Genomic DNA, 22,622 nt, shown 5'->3' on the forward strand with positions numbered 1-22,622 from the left:
ACCCCACCCCACGCCACGCGCAATCAATAACACCTTTTCTTCCTGCTAACCATATATTTATATTTATACCCTCATTCTTTGTCTTTACATCTCCAAACATTTCACCACTTGTCTTGAAATTAATCTTCTTCTCCACACATATATATAACAACTCTCTCTCCCTTTGCAACACTAACATTGCCTTACAAATTCTCTCATTCCTATCGCCCTGCAAGAGTATATTCAAGGATCCCAGTATTTTCATCTTGTGAGTATACATGTGTGTGTGTGTGTGTTTAATGTTTATCATCCCTTCTGCAATCTGCAGTACTGGAATTAGGGTTCTTTTTTAGGGTTTGTCGTGCATAAAGTATACTGGATTTGTCTTAGTATGGTTGGATTTCTATATCATGTATTATAGATCGAGTAACATCAATATGGTAAGTAGATCTAAATTAGAATAAACTGAAGAAGTTTTTTTTTCTTTTAGTTATCTATTATAAACTAATATACTGGTTTAAAAAAAAAGGTTAAAATGAAGAGGCCGGCTATATCTAGGGAGGTAGTTGGTGGGGTGTAAAAGCATATATATTATCCACTAACACCACCACGGACACAGAGTGCACTGCACTCAAAGAAACACCATGCTTGTTTGTGCCAGCAAACAAAGTCAAGCTTTTCGGCAATAAATTTTATGCTCTTATTTTCCCCTGCCTAAGCTCATGCAACTCGACTAAACATCAAACGTAACATTACTCTTAGCCCTTTGGTTAAAACCCTATTCTTTTTGTTTATTTAGTGGATTCCATATAGCACGACTGACATTCTCTCTTACTTTCTTATTTTATTATGAGATTGAGAAGAAGGAGAAAAAAAAAAGGCATGCAGGGGCCAACCAGCTTTGGGTCCCCTAAAGTTGAATATTAATCATCATTGATCACCCACGATATAATAAAAGGAAAATAGTTACTCTTTGCGACTCAAGTTGAGGAATGAAGCTTGCATAAATTATGACAATAACGTGTAAAGGCAAAACATGTGCGTTTACTTCCATTATCCTTTGTAAAAAAGCTTTGGCAATTCATGTCTTCCTTCCAACTTGCCCTTGTATTTAGCCTTACGCCAAAATCTAACTTCAACCCTGTGTTTGGTGGACCACGAATACATACATACATACACATATATATATATATTCACATAAACCTACACATTAATATTTTTGTTCATGTTTTCCAGGAGCAGATCCATGATGGAATTGGAATCATGCGTGCCACCAGGCTTTAGATTTCATCCTACAGAGGAAGAACTTGTAGGATATTATCTCCAAAGAAAGATCAATTCAATCAGAATTGATCTAAATGTTATTGTCGAGATTGATCTATACAAGATGGAGCCATGGGATATCCAAGGTAAATTTACTGAATAACCAGTGATGTTTCTGAGATCTATTGGTCCTATCCTAGCTAGGGTTTGAAATTTTTTCTCTTAGTCATAAACTAACGTAATCGATGTAATGATATATACATCACCATGGCATGACATAGGGTCAAAGGGATATTTTCAAAGCTGATATATGTTCACACTAATACAAGTGGTTTGGGTTTGGTGTTGTGCAGCAAGATGTAATATAGGGAATGAAGAACAAAGCGAGTGGTACTTCTTCAGTTATAAAGATAGGAAGTATCCAACAGGAACAAGGACAAATAGAGCCACTGATGCTGGGTTTTGGAAGGCAACAGGGAGGGATAAATCCGTGGTTTCAAAGAATAAAACTATAGGGATGAGAAAGACCCTGGTTTTTTACAAGGGTCGTGCACCTAATGGCAGGAAAACCGATTGGATCATGCATGAGTATCGACTCCAAACTTATGAACTTGGACCGCCCCAGGCAAGTTTTAATTTTTTTTTCACCTCTTCGATGCAAATGAAGATGTTTACTGATATTTATGTGTTTATTCCGATTGCAGGAAGAAGGATGGGTGGTGTGCCGGGCATTTAGAAAGCCGAGTCCTAATCAAAGGCAAGGCTTTGAAGCATGGGGCCATCATATTTCCATTTCAGATCATATAGCACCAACTCCATCTCATCTTCATCTTCATCTTCACAGGAATCAAGGATCAAGTTTTTATGAATCCTATGGTTCCGATAACAACAATTTTTTGAACAGCCAACAAGTCATTGAACTACCGCAAATGGATAGTCCCCCGATTACAAGTTTAACAGAAAAAGAAGTTTTCCAGTGCGACGAAGAAAGATGAGCAGTCAAATACAAATAATGGGCTGGAAGAACTTAGACAAATTGCTCAACTCTCAGCTGACTGATACGCCATCTTATCCATATCAAAGTACTGGAATATCCCAATCCCAAAACGATGAACTAGAAGCTCAAGTACAACACCATCTGCTGGGTTGCTTCCCTGAATCATAGCGGAAGAAGCACAAAGTTCATAAACTGATTCTGTGCTACTATGCTGATTCAGAAAGCTAAAACTCTTGTCTCAATTTGGTATTATATTATATATATATATACTGGAATTAAGTTTGAAAATCCTTGATCAGATTTACAAGATATAATTGCGGTGCTAAAAGTAGATACATATTGTAGTAGAGATGGAATGGTTTTGTTATGATAAAGAGAGTCTTCCTGCATGCTTTAGGGTGTACGCAGAAAGTTTCACTTTTAAGCAACTGTATATTGCGCATGCATTAATGCATATGTATGTATGTTGGTCTTGTTTGTTCTTTTAAAAGTTTGAATTTTTATGTGTTTCCTGGTATTTTAATTAATATAATTTACTTGAATTAAATAAAAAATCATGACAAGCAAAGCCATATATTTAACTAATATTTGAGGCTAAAATGATTAGTCTAAATATTATTATTATTGTTTTGCTCGGCAACAAAAAAAATTAAAAATAAATTCAAATAAAAGTAGAAAGTGAAAGCCCCAAAGGTTTCAAATCCATAAGGCCTGCCTGCCCAAATTCCAAACACAAACTTGGAAGCCTGCCCAAACGCGGTCTTTCTCATGGTTTCCTATTTTCAAGGGTAAATTTATATTTTTGGGTTTTTTAATTATAAATTATTATTTTTAATTTACTACTTAAATTTATTTTTTCAATATAATATTTTATTTTTATTTTTTACTTAGTTGATATTTATTATTATTTTTATCTAATTATATGTTTAAATTATTTTTAACTTAAATTAATACTTGAATTTAACTTTTTAATTTAATACTTTTGTTTGTTAGTCCAATTAATGATGATATTCCAAATAAAATATATATTTTAAAAAGTTTAAAATTATTTAAAATTGTTTAAATTCAACGGATCAAAACAAATTTAAATCTAAAATAATTTAATTTGATCCAAAAGGCTACATTCAGATAATTAAGTAGGCAAACCTAATCATTATACCAAATATAAATACCAATTTGAATAAGAAAGTCAAATTTATATAACTAATTGAAAAATATGTGTACCAAATTGAACATTGGACTAAGTTAAGGTACCAAATATAAATTGACCTTATTAATAACCATGGCATGGGAGATGGGTATAAGCTTTATCTTCAACCACTAACAAAGTCCGCTGCTGATTCAGAGAGCGAGTTCCTCTGATGTTTGAACTTTGAAGTTTGAAGATAAAAAATTAGAAAAAGAAAAATGCTTCTCCAGACTACAATCTTAGCTCGGCCTTCAAATCATCGGCAACATGCGTGCTTCCCAGTAACCCAGCAGCAGCTTCCTCATTATTGCCCGTTCCTCACATCGGGGTCTCTCAACTTCACCCGCAAAAACCTCTTTTCTCAGGTCAATAACCGCTACCCTTTACTGTTTCTTAATAGCGTTTGTTGTCATAATTCTTCATGCCAAAGTTTTTACTCTAATCATCTCAACTTTTTCAAGATATCTCGGAGTAGTACATGTAGGAGGCAGAAATAGATACGGGAATATAATATTGCAAAGAGAGGTCTTTGAAACCATTTCTGGGGTTAAGAGTGTGGCTATTTTTAGTTACTTTTAACCTTTAGGAGGAAACAATGGTTATTTGGCATGCCATGAACAAGTTATATATTCAAATTGGCTGTTCTTGGCTCATGCTAAAGATGCCTAGTATGAACGGACGCAGGAGTTTCTGCTAAGGATACGAACTTAGGAACTTTTATTAGAAATTTAAGGTGCGAAGAATTATAAAATTTCATATTGTGAACTTAGATTATCGGTAGAAAATACAAAGAAAATACCTAAACAATGAGGTAATTTGAAATTTCCAGGGGAGGCGACTGTACCCGTAGTACTCCTCCCCCCTCTGTCGATCCCTGCTGTCTAGCACTAGCTCTTGTATATATACGGCCATAAGTATAACACCCTCTCTTTCTTTACCTTTGCCTCTCCTAGATTTATGCCAATTCTTTGGAGTTTCTAAAATAATTTTATGTAGTGGAAAACAAATAAAGGTAAAAGGGAAAAAAGAACTAAAAGGACAGGTTTGATGCAAAATTTTCGAACATGTAAAACATGACTAGGTGTTTTCGAAATCAATTGCTCTTTCTTTTATTGGTTAAAAAATATTCTCACGGAAATAATTAGTAGAAAGGTAATCTAGCTAATGTCCATGTTTGATTGCTTCAATTGGAAAATTTATATTGTGAATTAAATGAGGTGAAAACAATGGCTAAAGTAGAGTAGTAGAAAATTTATGAAAATTTGAAATTACCCATATTAGTCGTGTGACTTGACTCGAATGTGAGTATCAGATACGGTCATGCATCCAGCACAAGCATGTTTAAGTTTTTCTAAGTTTTTTCATGTATTGGAAGAGTCTTTGGGGGATTATATTCTCATACCTATGTCTGCGTATGTGTTGATCAAGTGTGACAACACCACAGATTACAAAATTTTGCTAAAAGAGGGTAAAAAAATGAGAGTTACCTGTTTCTTTTAGCTTTGTAAAGAACATTGGATAATGCTGCTTCCACTGGTCCAGGCCATTGCTAGGTGCTATCGTGAACCAACTCTGAAAAACTCAGGGGCAGGCAGTGGAGTGAATGACACTAAACTTCTCAACCTACAGGTAAATGTTTTGTACTCTCTTAGCTTCAATTGTTTTAAGATGAAATGTTGCAATATTCATTGTAGGAAAGTTTTCATTTCCATATTGTTTGTTTAATTTAGTCAGTCGACATGCTGAGCTCTGTTACTGACTTGGTCTTTCCTTCATTTTTAGCCTTATTGTGTTTATTCAACTGTGTATTCTTAAAATAAATTTAATTATCATTTTTCTCGCCACTTTGGCTTTAATCATTTCTACTGGGTGCTTATGCCTATGTATATTGGTCCAAATAAATGTTTATTGGTGCTTATGACTTTAATTATTATTTTTCTCACCACTTTGACTTTAATATAACGAGTAAGCTTTATGATTAGTTTTGGGAGGAGAAATATTGGTGAGCTGGAATGATGACCAGTGTTGAGCCCTATTTTAGTTGCAAGAGAGAATGTTCAAGTTTTTGTCAACATCATTAGCAATCTGGATTCTATCCTCGTTGAATTTTAGCTTTGGTTTCTAATACTTTATGGGTCAAATAAGGGCTGAAGTCAACGAATTTGGAATTTATCTTTTAATGACTAATTTTGAACTTGGAAGTTTCACGAAATGAAGCACTCTTAATCTATTGCCTTGAGATCAAAATTTGGTCGAAGGATTCAAAGTTTATGTTGTCATGCTCCGAAACCGTGCATTTCAATGGCACTTAGCTTCCACCAATGCGGAGTGGTTGTGGGGAGGAGGGGATGCCAGATGCATTCAAGAGAATTCTAGACAGAAAGAGACTTTAGCTGCAAAGTTATCAATGCTTTTGTGCTGTTTTTGAGTACAGATAGCAATGCTTTTGTGCTGTTTTTGAGTACAGATAGCATCATGTTTTGAAATTTTAGCCCTTAACCTGATGATATCATTGACTGTAAGATGAATACTCATATGCATTATATGCTAAAAATGGCTGTCCCTTTTTTCCCATATATATATGGGGTAAGGGGGAGGTAAGATAGTAGGCTAACCCCCAACACCAGGTTGAGAGCAGCTTCCGTAAGAGACCTCCAAATTATGAAATGCCCTCTGTGGGACTCGATCCCACGACCTCAAGGTTAAGAACCTTGTGCTCTATCAACTGAGCTGGATGGTCATTTCGCATTATATGCTAAACTAGAAACTAAAAGAAACGAAGTTAAATGGTTGCATGTAGTTTTCATTTATAGAAGGCCGAAATCATGCCATGGCATAAACACATAAAAAGGGAGTGTAATTTTTCTGTGGCTTGGACAATGCCCCATCTTCCATTTCCATCCATTCCTACTCTGTTGTTATATACCTACTCATGTCACGCTGTTGTGTATATGAAAAATTACTTGTTTTCCACATATGAAAAGTGCACTTTCAAAACTTTAATCAGGAATTATTTTAGTGAATAATGATTAATATAAGATTCTCCGCTAACCCTGACATGATTTCTTATAATTTTTCTTTTCCAATTTTCAATTGATTGTGGATAAAGGCAGATGTTTCAAAAGGGAATGGCAGCAAAATCTTTTACCTCGACACACTTTGATGGTAATTTCCATTCTCTTTGTTGCTATTTTTAGTATTAAGGTTGTTTAGCTGCTTATCATCAGTGCATGATGAACTTACATGGCATAAAGTGAGAAAGTTTGTACTCTTCGTTCTTGTTTCCTAGTATATTTAATACATAAAGGATGCAAATGTCCTTCCCTTCTAACATTTAGCCATATATTTTTGCAATATCTTTTCACCCAGCTGATAATACAAAACTTCATTTTTCTGAATTTTATTTGTATTGCATATTAGCTGAATAAACGCTCACTTGCTCCCGTCCAAGTCTCTCTACCTATCTTTTTCAAATTTTTACCATATAAGAAATTTGTCCCCAAATTTTCAAACTACCATTACTTATATGCTCCTTTCTTTCACAGCCCTTCTATGCTAGGGTGAGAAAACATATCTAATTGCTCAGGAAAAAGAAATCCAGGATCAGAAAGACAAAAATTCTCATAATTTGCATGTATTTGATTGTAATATCCATAATTTGACAATTTTGCCACTCATATTGGATTTTAAGTGGCTTAACATAAGGTGATTGAGTCTTAGTACGATTGGAAATTTTTTTTTGCTGTTGTAACATAGAGAAGGATGTAGGTTCGAGCATGCTTAAGCATACGAAACTGTTCGATTTATATGGGAAGGGGCCTGGGTAGTTCAGGCATTTTGTGTATAAAATAGGTGGCTTAACATGATGTTTATTGCTTAATTAGAGTTTTCCACCAAGCAGTTGAGTGCAATCACTTGTTAAACATTTTTTTGTTGCAGTCCTTTCATGTGGTTATTTGATGGAACATCATTTTTGTCTTAATCTTCCTTATAACTAGTACATATGCAAAAATTTCATGGAGCCGAGCATGTCATTCTTGTGGAGTTTGCTTGAGTTGTGGGTTAAATAACTTAAATATACAAGACGCTTTGATGGTAAAACAACATCAAGTTTTAGTCATGCACTTTTAGACTTGTATTCTTACTCTCTTAATCTGCCTTACTTTTAGTTGCTATGTTTTCAAAGCATGTTAAACAACATACTATGATGCGCGCTACAAAATTACTTTTAGTTGTGATTATATATACAAAGATTTGAAGGGCAAAGAATATAATCACTAGCGGACTAGCCTCTAGACCCTGGACATATACTTTTTGTACCAGTTGGAATCTGAAACACTTTTGCTGGCAATTGACTATACTGAAATGATTATTGTAGTAATTAGTGGTAACATATATTACCCTTGTAAACATAAGTGGTGTTATGTTGCACAAACTAACTTTTAGCGCATAAGCTACTGTCTTTCATGTTATTTAATTTAATGGCTATATTTTTTAACTATAACTGTCTGATTCTCACCCAAGGTTTTGGCCAAAATAGTACTTCAGTCAAGGATGAGAGACAAAAATATATATTTATACTAAGATTCAACCATAGTTGCTTGAATTAAATAATTGGTGTCACCATTTTGCTGCAGAGTCCTTCAAGAACCATCTGGCTATGGTTGATGACTTTAATGTGAAGAGGCGGCCATTAGTTATGGTGTCTGCTTTCCTCTTTGGTCAAGCATTGTGGTTGATTTCTGCACAATTAGCAAATGCAAGTGAAATTACTAACGGAGATGTCGTCTACGAGATCGGAGAGTTGTTTGAGTTAGGAATCCAGCTATCTTATCTGCTTTTACTACTAGGTTTCCTTGGGGTTGGAACCTTCTTTGTAATCCGTCAAGTACTTGTACGTAGAGAACTTGACCTTTCTGCTAAAGAATTGCAGGTAAGAATCTGTTTTCCCATGTGAAAAATATGGTAATTAACTTGCTCTGCAATTATATTTATATTACATTTCTAAGTGTCTATGATGCTTGATTCTAGTTTCCATAACAAAACGAAAAGCAAAATGGGGAAGACTTTCAACACTTTGTTCTTATGTTTGCAGTGAATTTCGACTGCACCTTTCCATTTACATTATTCCTTAATATGATTATTTTGATTTCAGGAACAAGTCAGAAGTGGAGATGCCAGTGCAACTGAGCTTTTTGAGCTAGGTGCCGTTATGCTGAGAAGGAAATTTTACCCAGCTGCGAATAAATTTTTGCGTCAGGCAATCGAAAAATGGGATGGAGATGATCAAGATCTCGCCCAGGTATGATGTCATTTAGATCATCCTTATCTTTCAAGCAGAAGCAGTTGGCTTTGTTTTGTAAATTGTTCTTAATGGAAAGTGATACGCTTGGCTTGGCTTGCTGTTTTAAAAAATATATATATGTCAACCATTTTTTGTATGAACATTCATTCTTTTTAGTCATTTGGATGATTTCTTCGGAAACATTATCGGTTGTTGACATGACATCAAGCACTATATATATATATATATATTGATTGAAGTTTTGTAAAGATGATAGCATTCTAAACTATTTTTGCTAACCATTTCACAGGTCTACAATGCTCTTGGTGTCAGTTACGTCCGGGACGGGAAGCTCGAGAAAGGAATCAGTCAATTCGAAACTGCTGTGAAGCTTCAACCAGGATACGTCACTGCATGGAACAATCTTGGAGACGCATATGAGAAGAAAAAAGACTATAAGTCTGCACTGAAAGCATTTGAAGAAGTGTTGCTTTTTGATCCTAATAACAGGATAGCACGTCCGAGGCGAGACGCTTTGAAGGATCGTGTGGAAATGTACAAAGGAGTTCCTATCAAATCAAAAGACAGATGATTTTCCACACTTTTGGATCTGAATTTTGGACCAGCTGCTTGTTCAAACAATTCAACGCCCAGAAACGAAATTATGTCTTATGTTACTATTTTGTCACAATCTCTGTGTTTCTATATCTTCTTATACAGCAGCTTCCTTTCCTTCTGCCTTGGCCACAAAACTGTAAAATTTTAGATAGTCTTCCCACAATGTTAATTTGCGATTTTCGGTGAACTTCCAATAGTTTAATCCTCTTTTATAGTTTGTTTATCGATGTAATCATAATTGTTCGTATATATCTTTTGTTTGAGTTTTTTGGATTGATTTTTAACCTTTTTCATGTTTAGTTATTATATGATCTTAAGTGATTAATATCTCGTGTCAATCGCTATACAATTATGTACTAGTTATGTGTTCAGTTTATGTTTATGGTTATAGATTTTCATTGTAATTTTGAATACTTGCTTTTCTTTTAATAAATTAACAGCTTCTACTTACATAAAAATAGATAATTAGAATTTCATTTCCAACCGAAAAAAAAACTAAAAGAAGTAGAATAAAACCTTGAAATAATGCCTTAAAATTTAGAAGTCAAGGCTAACACCACATTACCTACAACAGCAGAGCTTGAGAAATTCTGGGAGATACAAAAGAGAGGCCCCATAACATAAAAATTTAAACTCCACAATCTCACCATAACTAGTATAGTACAGTCTAATGGGGTCCAGCCATGGCGGTTCCAGGGTTGAGGGAGAGTTGATTTTTGGGATTGGGGAGCGCGAAGATTGCCAACAGTGCGCTGATGCCAGCCACAACAGAGCCCAACACAAAGGCAGGCAAGTTCCCACCACCAAAAGCTGCATCCAGGGGTCCACTCACCACCGATACCATCATCTGTCATTTATGAAATCCCAATAAAAGATCAAAACTTTACAATCATCACCTTCTTAATCCAATTAAGGATTCTTTTTTTCTAGGATTTTGCTTGGCTAAAAGGAAAAGGGGTCAATTCTGCAAAGGCAATTGTAGTTTTTACCTGGGGGATAACTATCGACAAGTTTAGCACTCCCAAGGACAGGCCTATAACCATCCAAATTAGTTACAATAATATATATATATACCACATGTACAAGTATTTCATAGAATACTATAAAAATCAATTATTTAAATGAGATTTAAATAAAAAAATTGGGTCGTTAAAATAATTAAAAAAATTATAACTATGGTTAATGTATAAAAGTGGAACCTTGATATAGCATAAGCATATCCACTACACCAAGAATTAAAACAGTACGCACCTTGACCACCACCTGCATCAGAGCAATATATGGATGCCAATGCGAATGGAATGCTAAATGTTACCTGCATCCAACTTCATCACTTTTATTTCATTTTAATAATACGAAAATTGTAGATAAAATGTTATCATGAATACACAAAATTAATGGATACTTGAAAGCTGTCATAGGTGTGCTCGTGATCCCAAAAAAGAAATCACACATTTTAATTTTTTGTTCGACGGTAACATCAAGCATTAATTAAAGGGATTGTGGATAAGTGTGATGTAAAAGGGAAAGGAGAAAGGAAACTAACCGCCAATGGAATGCCCAGCAATCCGAACAGGGCCAAGGCCGAGCCTTTGACGTGGGTTGGTGGAGCGGTCAAGATTTGTGGTCCCAGTTTACCCCTCCAACCCTCGGCCGCTTTGGTAATCCCCACCGTCCCGGCCAAGCAAGCAGCCAAAATGAAGTTGACTACCCCCCACAAATTCTTAACCCCGCCGATTAACCGGCTAACCGGCTCCAACCCCAGCGACGTAAAAGCCAACACGATCGAGTTTATCATCAGCCCCAACGCACCCGCACGCACTCCTTGGTCGTACAGTTTCTGTTCATTCGCGCTTCCCTTCACGTTCCCTCCGTATACCTCAACCCCCATCCAGTCGGTGTCGTACAACAGGAATGGGAACCACGCGATCCAGTTGAGGCAGGTCACGAGGAGTAATATCCACATTGGTTTTTTCAGCGTCTTGAATGCCGTCACTAACTCTCCGATGAACGCTCCGGATGATTTTCCTTCGTCTCCGTCTAAAGCGTCCTTTGTCGTTAACGGCGTCTCTTTCACGGTGGTGATCGCCGTTATCGTCACCGACATGAGGAAAACAATGTCGATGAGGAAACAGGTTTTGAGGTTCGCACAGTATACATCGCAGGCTGTTGTTTCTGCGAACGGTAGGAGTTTGTGGAGGTTGGAAAATGAACCGGCTGCGTAGCCCAGAACGTTTCCGATGGCCATGAAGAAAGAGAACCAACCATTGGCGATCCTCATTCTCTTATGATCGTCTCCGGAAAGGTCAGCGAGGAAAGCACGGCACGGACCTTGTAACATGTTGTTAGCCACGTCGAGGATCCAAAAACCAGTAACGAAGATAGCCACCGCTCTAGGCTTAGTTGGATTATCGAGTGAATCGCCTGTTCGGTGGCCTATGTCTTTGGCGAAGCCGATGAAGAAAACAGCGACGGCGACGAAACAAGCTCCGGCGGCAATGAAAGGTCGGCGACGACCGATACGAGAGGTGCAGTTGTCACTGCTGTAGCCCACGATGGGTTGAACGAGGAGGCCAGAGATGGGACCACAAAGCCAAATGAAAGCAGCCCAAACGTGAGGAACACCGAGGGTTTGAACGTAAGGGGTTAGAAGAGAAAGTTGCAGAGCCCAGCCGAACTGAATCCCGGCGGCAATGGCCGAAACGACCACGATGTTCCATAGCGGTCTTGGGTTTCCGTTTTGACCCGTCTCCATGGCGCTGCTATTCACAATTCAATCTTTATTACGGAGAGATGAATTCTACTGATGAGCTGATTGAGAAGTGCAATCAAGATATAGTAGTGTGTAATGTATTTGGACGGTGTGGGCCCCTGAATCATAAACAATACTAGGATTCTGGTCAAAAATATTTTTCAAAGTAAATTTACGTTTATAAAATTATACAATATTCACACTTACTCTCACACGTGATAACATTTTTATTTATTTTTAGTATGGGTTGAAGGTTAAATACTCCTTTGTAGGCAAGTTATAACATCTTATTTAAATTAAAATTTGTGGTTTTTATTATTTAATCTAAAGTTTTCAACATAAATCTGGTAAGAAATCTACAAGGCAAAGTAACCGGGAAATCAAATTAATTCTTACCATTTGAAGCAAATTCAACGTGTAATTACCTATTGAAATTTGACAACAGTCAAGCTGAAACATAAACATGATTTGTATATGTAATATTTTTTTATTAAACTAAATTTATTACAAAGTAGTATTTGTTCTCTAAGAACAACAACGGTTACGTAGCATAGGTTGAGGTTCTAAACTAGGTTTAATCCCTAAGAAATATCCCATAATTTAGCAGTGAGAGATGAGCATAAAACAATTACCTTTGAGTAATCACGTATCCAATTTTTTCCATCGTCTCGCAGAATACCCCACATGTTGCCAGACCATTATTCGGATGCCGAGACCATCATAATTCAGTTTTGGTAGAGGGGATCTCCAATTGGATGAACGATTCATCGGGATCAAGGATTCAGTTTTCTTTTACTTTCATATTTTTGGCATGGCTGGAAAAATATTTATTGTATATGATTTATACTTGTTCAATGGTTGAGTTACATATTTAAAATCGAAGATTTGTGAATATCTTCGTCTCCTCTTTTAAAGTATTCGTTCTCTAACATATTAAAAGTTCGATTCAGACATGGTAAATAGATTTATCTATCGTTGTATTCTTCAAAGGTCTTCTCATGTAAATCTTAATATATCTCATGTCCTCATTGATATCGATCAGAACATGACTACAAACTGGAAGACTTAACTGCAATAAAATATATTCAAGAGAGATTGTACAATCTCATGAAAGATGGAAGGAGCACGTTTCTGTTTCCATCTCTTTATGAGTGTTGAAACCAATATTGGGTTTAGCTTAAAATCTCCAATCAATCGGGACACACATAAAAAATTAGATTGGATTAAATACTCAATAATGACATTGAAGGAATATTTTCTCACATGGTGAGTTGGTGACTAAATGAATCGATATATATATATATATAAAAGTTGAAAATAAGTTCCTAGGGAGAGTAATGGATATTTTTTTTAAATTAGGTATGTCTGAATGGATTTTTTTTAATATTTTATAATTTTACTATAAGTTCCAATAATTAAGAAAAAATGTGGGATTTATGTTTATAACCTCCGACTTCCCTTTTTTTAATTTTGAATTAATATTTATATATTTCTACCCATTACTTGTCACCTAACGTAAGGACATTAACTTTAAAAAGATAATGAAAGGACATAAATTCTTTTATCCTAATTTGGTATTTGGTCACGTCCTCCATTCTTTCTTATCTCTTTCCCATTCTCATTCATTTATTAATTAATTCTCATATTTCTTTTTCCTATATTTTAAGCCATTGATTCTCATTTATTGGCATTTAATACTTATATATCAACTTGGAATTAAATTTAAAAGTTTTGATTTTTTGTTTTAAGTTTTCTTTGATATGGACAACAAAAATAAGAAAGATAAAAAAATCTATTAATAAATTGATTAAGATTTTAAATTAAAAAATATAGATTCTAACCATTTAATGATTCAATTTTAAAATGTTCTCATTTTTATCTTTCACACTACACTAAGTTTGGTATATAGCAACAATTTTACGGCGATTTTATTGAAAACGTCATTAATATTGTAATTTTAATGGCATTGTTGTATAAACGCCGCGATAAACTGTTAAGAGGTGGCGTTGTTGGAGAACCACTGCAATACTTAGTACATTATTGGTGTTTTTTTATATAAATGTTGCTATAAAGTATTTAAAGGTGGCGTTATTGGAGAAACGTCGCATAGTTTGGTATGATAGTGGCGTTTTGTTAAAAATCGTCATAATAGTTTGGTAAGTTAGTGACGTTTGCGCAAACAAACGCCACAAACTTTAATAAAAAAAAACCAAAACTCCTTTGCCTCCCGATCATTTAGCTCTCTCAATTATTTCAACCAAATCAGCAGACCCTAACCCAGCACATCCACCATAGCCCAGCAACCACCACCAGCGTAACATCACGCCGCTATCATGTTGAAAGTCTTTGCACTTTTGGTGCATTGAAAATGGAAGCATAATTGGACGTTAAATGTGGTCAAAATTTGGCCACCAAATTTTGAATTTATGTAATGGGTAAATGACAAATTTAGTCATTGCAATTTAGGGTATTTACAAGATTAGTCCTTAAGGCTTCAACTATAAATACCCTACCTCATTTAGCTTCAAAACCATCCCAAAGCATTCTAGCTTTCTTCCAATACTAGAGAGAATTTAGAGAGTTTCTTGAGAGTTGTTTTCTCCTTTTTATCAAGAGAGAATTATCATTGTTTTCTCCTTGGTAAATCGAGAGAAGTTGTAATTCCTATTTTCTCATAGTGAAATTCTTCTACCGTTGCCCGTGGTTTTTACCCTATTTTATTTAGGGGTTTTCCACGTAAATTTTGTGTCTCCTTTTATCTTCATTTTTATTTTCTCAAATTATCAGTTGCGATTTTGCTCTATCTGATAACCGTCTTCCGCAACAATTGGTATCCGAGCCAGATTTGAGTGTGTAATATCTGCTTATTGTCTTTGTGGTTGTCACCAAAAGGTGGATCCTCCAACATAAGAAAGTAAGAAGGTATTACCCATTCTTTGAAGGTTCCAGAGAACTATTCACGATAGTGAAATAGTGGGAGCTATCCGTAAAAGAAGCTATGGCAACGAAATTTGATATTGAAAAATTCAATGGGAGAAATTTCTCACTGTGGAAATTGAAGATGAAGGCCATCCTGAGGACAGACGGTTGTCTAGCAGCTATCAGTGAAAGGCCGGTGGATTTCACAGATGACAACAAATGGATCGAAATGGAAGGGAATGCTATGGTAAACTTTCATCTAGAATTAGCAGATGAAGTATTGTCAAGCATCGAGGAGAAAAAGACAGCTAAGGAGATATGAGATCATCTCACCAAACTGTACGAGGCCACATCGCTGCACAATAAAATTTTCCTTAAGAGAAAATTGTACACTCTCCATATGCCAGAATCTACTTCAGTGACATAGCACTTAAATACACTGAACACTTTATTTTTCTCAGCTTACATCTTTAAGCTGTAAAATAGGAGAACAAGAACGTGCTGAACTTCTACTTCAAAGTCTACTGGATTCGTATGATCAACTCATCATCAACTTGACAAACAGTAATGTCACCAGTCTAGTCTTCGATGACGTTGCAGCTGCTGTTCTACAAGAAGAAAATCGACTCAAGAACAAAGAAGACAGACAAGTAAATCTGCAACAAGCAGAAGCGTTAACAACGATGACAACGATGAGAGGGAGATCAACAGAACGTGGCCAAAGCAGCAGTCACAAACATGGTAGATCGAAGTCGAGAAGCAAGAATAATTTAAAGTGCTACAACTGTGGAAAGAAGGGTCACTTGAAGAAGGATTGTTGGAGTTTAAATAAAAACTCTATTCCATAAGGCAATACCGCAAACACTTCAGATGATGGAGATGCTCTATGCTGTGAAGCGTCAACCACCGTGGAAGGCAGAAAAAGATTTGCAGATATATGGCTCATTGATTCAGGAGCAACATATCACATGACCTCAAAAAGAGAATGGTTCCATCAGTATGAACCTGTCTCAGGAGGATCTGTGTATAGTTGCAATGATCATGCCTTAGAGATCATTGACGTGGGAACCATCAAATTAAATATGTATGATGAAACAATTAAAGTTGTTCGAGATATGCGGCACGTGAAAGGCCTGAAGAAAAATTTATTATCCTACGGATTGTTGGATAATAATGCAAGCAAGATTGAAACACGAAAATGAATCATGAAGGTGTTCCGTGAAGCGCTTGTGGTGCTGAAAGGCGAAAAGATAGCTGCAAACTTATACATGCTGAAGGGAGAGACTTTGCTAGAAGAAGAAGCCTTTGTTGCCTCATGTAGTTCAAATTCTACAATGCTATGGCATCAAAAACTTGGACACATGTCAGAACAAGGAATGAAAGTACTTGTGGAGAAAAACCTACTTCCAGGCTTAACAAAGGTATCACTTACCTTGTGTGAGCATTGCATAACAAGTAAGCAGCACCGGTTGAAATTCAACATGTCAAATTCTAGAGGCAAAAGTGTTCTGGAATTGGTTCACTCTGACGTATGGCAAGCACCGGTTACATCCCTAGGCGGAGCAAAATACTTTGTCTCATTTATTGATGACTACTCTAGGAGATGCTGGGTGTACCCTATTAAGAAGAAGTCAGATGTGTTTTCAACTTTCAAAAACTTCAAAGCGCGGGTGGAGCTTGATTCTGGAAATAAGATCAAGTGTTTCAGAACAGATAATGGAGGAGAATACACAAGCGAAGAATTTGATGACTTTTACAGGAAAGAAGGCATCAAAAGACAGTTCACAGTGGCGAACACTCCTCAACAAAATGGAGTGGCAGAGCAGATGAACAGAACCTTGTTAGAAAGAGAAAGATCAATGTTGAGGGATACAGGCTTAGAAAAATCATTCTGGGCAGAAGCAGCCAATACCGCTTGTTATTTGGTGAATCGAGCTCCATCAACTACAATAGAGCTGAAGACACCAATGGAGATGTAGACTGGTAAACCAGCTGATTATTTAAACCTCAATGTATTTGGAAGTATTGTGTACGTGATGTACAACTCCCAAGAAATTTCAAAGCTAGATCCAAAATCTAGGAAATGCAAATTCTTGGGGTATGCTGATGATGTAAAGGGGTATCGCTTGTGGGATCCCACTGCCCGCAAAGTGATCATCAGCAGGGATGTTATCTTTGTAGAAGATAAACTACAAAGAAAATAAGATGATGATAGCGCTGAAAAGTCAGAGACTACACAGATACATGTGGAAAAGGAGGTTGAACAAGGAGATTATTCTGAAGCAGAACCAGCACATGATGAACAAGAATCAGAGAGTTCTGAAGGTCCAACAACTCGTTAATCAGATCGTGTGAGAAGACGTCCCAATTGGCACTCAGATTATGTTATAGAAGGTAATATTGCATACTGCCTTTTAACAGAGGACGGTGAGCCATCAACATACCAGGAGGTAATAAACAGCTCAGATGCTTCACTGTGGATGATGACGATGCAAGAAGAAATCGTAGCCCTTCATAAAAATAATACATGGGACCTTGTGCCACTGCCACAAGGAAGGAAGCCAATTGGTAACAAATGGGTCTTCAAAATCAAGCGAAATGGTGACGATCAAGTTGAGAGGTGTCGTGCAAGACTGGTGGTCAAAGGATATGCTCAAAAAGAAGGTATTGATTTCAATGAAATATTTTCTCTTGTGGTTCGACTAACAACAGTTCGAGTAGTTTTGGCAATGTGTGCTACATTGAACTTACATCTAGAGCAGCTAGATATTAAAACAACTTTTCTTCATGGAAATCTTGAAGAAGAGATTTACATGTTCTAGCCTGAAGGTTTTGAAGAAAAAGAAAAGAAGAACTTGGTTTGCAGGTTGAACAAATCTCTGTACGGTCTAAAGCAAGCGCCGAGGTGTTGGTATAAGAGATTTGATTCCTTCATTATGTGCCTTGGATACAACAGACTTAATGCAGATCCTTGTGCTTATTTCAAGAGGTCTGGTGATAACGATTTTGTTATATTGATGTTGTATGTGGATGACATGTTGGTTGCAGGACCCAACAAAGATCATATTAAAGAATTGAAGGCACAACTGGCTAGGGAATTTGAAATGAAGGACTTGGGATCAGCAAACAAGATTCTAGGGATGCAAATTCATCGAGACAGAAGTAATAGGAAGATTTGGCTTTCACAAAAGAATTACTTGAAGAAGATCTTGTCACGATTCAGCATGCAAGATTGTAAGCCAATTTTTACCCCTCTTCCTATTAACATCAAATTATCCTCTAGTATGAGTCCTAGCAGTGAAAAAGAGAGGATGAAGATGTCTCGAGTACCGTATGCATCAGCAGTGGGAAGTTTATTGTTCGCTATGATATGCACAAGACCATACATTGCACAAGCAGTGGGAGTGGTTAGTCGGTACATGGCGAATCCAGGCAAAGAGCATTGAAATAGAGTAAAGAGGATCCTGAGATACATCAAAGGGACCTCAAATGTTGCATTATGTTACGGAGGATCAAATTTACTAATCAATGGGTATGTAGATTCTGACTATGCAGGAGATTTGGATAAAAGCAAATCTACTACAGGATATGTGTTCAAAGTTGCTAGTGGAGCTGTAAGCTGGGTTTCAAAATTGTAGTCAGTTGTGGCTACATCCACAACAGAAGCAGAATATGTAGAAGCTACACAAGCCAGTAAAGAAGCAATCTGGTTGAAGATGCTATTGGAGGAGCTTGGGCACAATCAAGAGTATGTCTCTCTGTTTTGTGACAGTCAAAGCGCCTTGCATCTAGCAAGGAATCCAACATTTCATTCAAGGACAAAGCACATACGAGTTTAGTATCATTTCATTCGTGAAAAGGTGGAAGAAGGGACGGTAGATATGCAGAAGATCCATACCAAAGACAATATAGCATACTTCATAACGAAGGCGATCAACGTTGATAAATTTACCTAGTGTCGATCCTCCTGTGGCCTGTCAGAGACGTAAGCAACATAAAGGTACAAGGTAGAAAGAATGGTGTGAAGATATAATTGTTTCAAATCAAATCTTCAAGTGGGGGATTGTTGAAAGTCTTTGCACTTTCGGTGCATTGAAAATGGCAGCATAATTGGACGACAAATGTGGTCAAAATTTGGCCACCAAATTTTGAATTTATGTAATGGGTAAATGAAAAATTTAGTCATTTCAATTTAGGGTATTTACAAGATTAGTCCTTAAGGCTTCAACTATAATTACCCTACCTCATTTAGCTTCAAAACCATCTCAAAGCATTCTAGCTTTCTTCAAATACTAGAGAGAATTTAGAGAGTTTCTTGAGAGTTGTTTTCTCATTTTTATCAAGAGAGAATTATCATTGTTTTCTCATTGGTAGATCGAGAGAAGTTGTAATTCCTATTTTCTCATAGTGAAATTCTTCTACCGTTGCCCGTGGTTTTTACTCTATTTTATTTAGGGGTTTTCCACGTAAATTTTGTGTTTCCTTTTATCTTCATTTTTATTTTCTCAAATTATCAATTGCGATTTTACTCTATCCGATAACCGTCTTCCGTAACATGTCACACTCTTTCGGTCTCCAGCTGTCAACCACCTACAGATATGTTTTTCTTCTCTGCCGCACCCTACTTTCTTTCTATAACAATCGGCCATGGGGTTTTGTTTGTGTGTTTCTGTGAAATTTGGGGGGTTTGTGAAACTGATTCGTTATTGAATTTAGTTGGTTTTATTGCGTTATTTTTGGGGGTTTTAATTGTGACTTGATACCATGAATCGAGGAATTCAAGGTTTTTTTTTTCTGTCCCTGAAAATGCCGATTGTATGCTCAAACTGCACCCATTTTGCCCACATTTTGAGATTGAATTTCATAACCTTGTTTGAATCCCAGAATAAACTCCATAGAAGTACCTTGTTAGAATTACTGATTTTCACTAATTTACTGCATATGCTTTTATCGTGTACGTTGTGAACGACTTTATCTTTTACGTGACGGAAAGAAATTGAAAAGGAAGAATCTGTAGGAAACAACCCAAAAAGAAATCAATGCAATTGCAAAGTGAAAGAGATTCCTTTGGTTAGCAGCGGAATCTGTGCCTTTCTTCACCTTCACACTTGACGGTTCATACATTTTTCTCTCTCTCTCTATGTTATGATTCTTTCTTTCTTTCACCCCCATGTTGATCTCCTTTTCACTGTTAATGCTTCCAAAGCAAGGGTTTCTCTCAGTTCCTTTTTTTCTCTTCTGGGTATCTAAAAAAAACAACTTTGTTGTTGGTTTTGAAAGATTCGTCCACACCAAAAATAATTGTTCACAATCTCTGTCTCTTGAGAAGATAATCTATATATGTTATTTTAAAGTCTAAAGACCAACTTAGAATAAGGTCATAATTTAAGAATTTAATATAAAAAGTTTTAAAGTTTAAGGACCAATTTTAAAAGTGATTTTTGACATCAAAAGATAGAAATTTTAACTTTTCCATCTCTAAACATTTCTAAATGAGGTTCGTCATTAAATTTATTTTTTATGTTAATATTATACAAGAAAAACTAAAAAAATCAAAAGTTGATTAAACTTGTGGTTATTACTATGTGACGTGGAAAATCAGAAAATAATAGTAGACTCGTAGAAAGACAATTAAGATTTTCTTCTATGAAATTATTAAAAGATTTTAATACTTTATAGATATGTTTAAATTTTAGTTTTTATATATGTAATTTATCATTTTTATTTTTTAAATTTTAATGTTTTTCCTTTTTAATAAATTTTATGAATATTTCAGTATTTTTTAAAATTTCAATATTTTTTTGAAGATTAAATAAGTCATTAGAAATTTGAATTAAAATCAATTATACCTTTGAATTTGATAAAAGAAATTAATACTGCCCTTAAAGTCATCTAAGAAAAATTAATTCAGTCACTCTATCGTATCATCATTCACACGTGGGCTATTATGTCAACACTATAAAATGTTACGTCAGCATTATAAGTTTATATCTATCAACATTAGTCAAAGAACAAAATTAATAAAGTTAAATGACTTTAAAGATATAATTGATGTAATTAAAATTTATAAAAAAAATTATTTTTTGAATTTACTTAATGAAAAAGATATCACCTTAATTTTTTTTAAATGTATATATTTTTTTATTATATCTCCACATTTACATACGAAAATTATAAAAAAAAAATACATCAATATCTAACAATAAAATATATTATTTTTTAAAAAGCACCAATTTACTATTTTAAAATGTATATGAATTAATTTATATGTTTTTCAATAAAATAATTAAAAACAATCTAAAATATAGTACATATATTGATCATTAACCTTGGGCCTATGCCCAACTTTTTAAAGTCTTTGGACATGCTTTTGTTTAACGTTGGAGACAAGGGCGGAGCTAAAAATTTATTATAGTAGGGATTAAAATATTTTTTTTATTTTTGATAAATATAATTTTTTTTAATTGAGGAAGGACTAGTAAATTTTCTCTATTTATTTTTAATTAGCGGGGGCTAAAGTTCCTCTTGGCTCCATGAAGTTCCGCTCATGGTTGAAGATAATATTGAAGCGGTCAAAATTACTCATAAATCATCAACTTCACTAAAAGATCGTGCACTTGTAAAATTGATTTTATATCAATTTCGAGATGATTGAGAAGTTCATATTCGATTGGTCAAAAGAGAATAAAATGCCATTGTCAAAGTAAACATGTTGGTAAATAGTGATAGATGCGAAATTTTATGTTGGAGGTGAATTTAAACATATAAATTTTAGGGGACGAACTTGAGCTTATAAAATTTTAGGGGGCAAAAACAAATTTTCAACAGAAAAATATAGATAAAATCTAAAATATGAAGTAATTTTAAATTTTTAGAAAATGACTCCCCCGCATAGATCCATCTCGGTTTGTGAAGATTGATTTTTGACCCCTTCAAAAGTTGTGGCTATGGTCATTAAAGCGATGATGATGATGATGATGTTTACTTTATATCCAATGTTAAAAAAATGAATACAACAATCCCATCATGGGATACTAAGTGTGAGCATTTAAGGTTTTAAAACTTATTGTTACTAATTTGTCCTACTTTTATTGATAATTTGAAGACAATGTTATATTCATATGCATTTATTGTACTTATTTTGCACGTATCATTGAATATAATACAATAAAGTGAAATATTTTCTACGCGCCACAATATAATTTTAAGAGTTTGTATATTATGTCGTGAACATATGGAACAAATGTGTAAGATGAGTGTATATAGCAATTTTCAAATTTATTATAACATAAATGGGAAAATATAAGCAAAGACGATGCCAAAATATCACGTTTTTTCTTAAACTTGAAAGCGCAATCCCGTTTAACTATTAAACATGATTATTGGATTGCTTAATCAAACACATTGGAAGTGAAATGAGCCACGATCTGGATGTCTAGAAATCCATGTGAAGCTTAATTAATACTCATTCTGCTCGGCTTTATCAATTATTACTTGATAGGTAGTAGGGCAGGTAACTAACACAACCTCCGTTGATTATCAAGTTTCAACCGAGGGAAATTTAGTGATTTTTATGTTTGCATGTTCTTTTACATCTGGATAATTTGGGAATGATCTGATG

The 22,622-nt window shown here is 35.2% G+C and overlaps 2 protein-coding genes and 1 pseudogene across 3 annotated transcripts; 2 read left to right on the forward strand and 1 right to left on the reverse strand.

Moving 5' to 3' along the window:
- The first annotated feature begins 1,194 nt into the window (after positions 1–1,194).
- Positions 1,195–2,436, forward strand: LOC120164447 (annotated as a pseudogene).
- A 1,145-nt stretch (positions 2,437–3,581) lies between these two features.
- LOC120164459 (tetratricopeptide repeat domain-containing protein PYG7, chloroplastic-like) lies at positions 3,582–9,370 on the forward strand. 2 transcript variants are annotated; one of them, XM_039174173.1, is made up of 6 exons: positions 3,582–3,788; positions 4,966–5,057; positions 6,542–6,593; positions 8,066–8,361; positions 8,584–8,730; positions 9,023–9,370. In XM_039174173.1, exons 1-6 carry the CDS (start codon positions 3,647–3,649, stop codon positions 9,302–9,304), a joined length of 1,011 nt encoding a protein of 336 aa, XP_039030104.1. In that variant the 5' UTR covers positions 3,582–3,646; the 3' UTR covers positions 9,305–9,370. The 2 variants fall into 2 exon arrangements, with proteins under 2 accessions (XP_039030104.1, XP_039030105.1); XM_039174174.1 differs by having other exon boundaries at positions 3,667–3,788; positions 6,538–6,593; positions 9,023–9,365.
- Positions 9,371–9,875: 505 nt separating this feature from the next.
- On the reverse strand, positions 9,876–12,122 carry LOC120164458 (sucrose transport protein SUC8-like). The gene is made up of 4 exons (XM_039174172.1): positions 10,877–12,122; positions 10,582–10,645; positions 10,320–10,363; positions 9,876–10,177 (listed from the first exon to the last, which is right to left on the reverse strand). The coding sequence occupies exons 1-4, from the start codon at positions 12,083–12,085 to the stop codon at positions 9,998–10,000; spliced, it is 1,497 nt and encodes a 498-aa protein (XP_039030103.1). The 5' UTR covers positions 12,086–12,122; the 3' UTR covers positions 9,876–9,997.
- Positions 12,123–22,622: the final 10,500 nt, after the last annotated feature.

The sequence above is a fragment of the Hibiscus syriacus genome, unplaced genomic scaffold (assembly GCF_006381635.1).
Source record: "Hibiscus syriacus cultivar Baekdansim isolate YM2019G1 unplaced genomic scaffold, ASM638163v2 tig00111539_pilon, whole genome shotgun sequence".
In the NCBI taxonomy this organism is placed as follows: domain Eukaryota; kingdom Viridiplantae; phylum Streptophyta; class Magnoliopsida; order Malvales; family Malvaceae; genus Hibiscus; species Hibiscus syriacus.

Coding starts and splice junctions, on each gene's coding strand:
- LOC120164459 (XM_039174173.1), top strand. CDS start 3,647: ATGCTTCTCCAGACTACAATCTTAGCTCGGCCTTCAAATCATCGGCAA. Junction 3,789..4,965: donor CACCCGCAAAAACCTCTTTT/CTCAGGTCAATA, acceptor TGCTTCCACTGG/TCCAGGCCATTGCTAGGTGC. Junction 8,362..8,583: donor TTTCTGCTAAAGAATTGCAG/GTAAGAATCTGT, acceptor TTTTGATTTCAG/GAACAAGTCAGAAGTGGAGA.
- LOC120164458 (XM_039174172.1), bottom strand. CDS start 12,085: ATGGAGACGGGTCAAAACGGAAACCCAAGACCGCTATGGAACATCGTG. Junction 10,646..10,876: donor TGCTGGGCATTCCATTGGCG/GTTAGTTTCCTT, acceptor AGTTGGATGCAG/GTAACATTTAGCATTCCATT. Junction 10,364..10,581: donor TGATGCAGGTGGTGGTCAAG/GTGCGTACTGTT, acceptor GGATGGTTATAG/GCCTGTCCTTGGGAGTGCTA.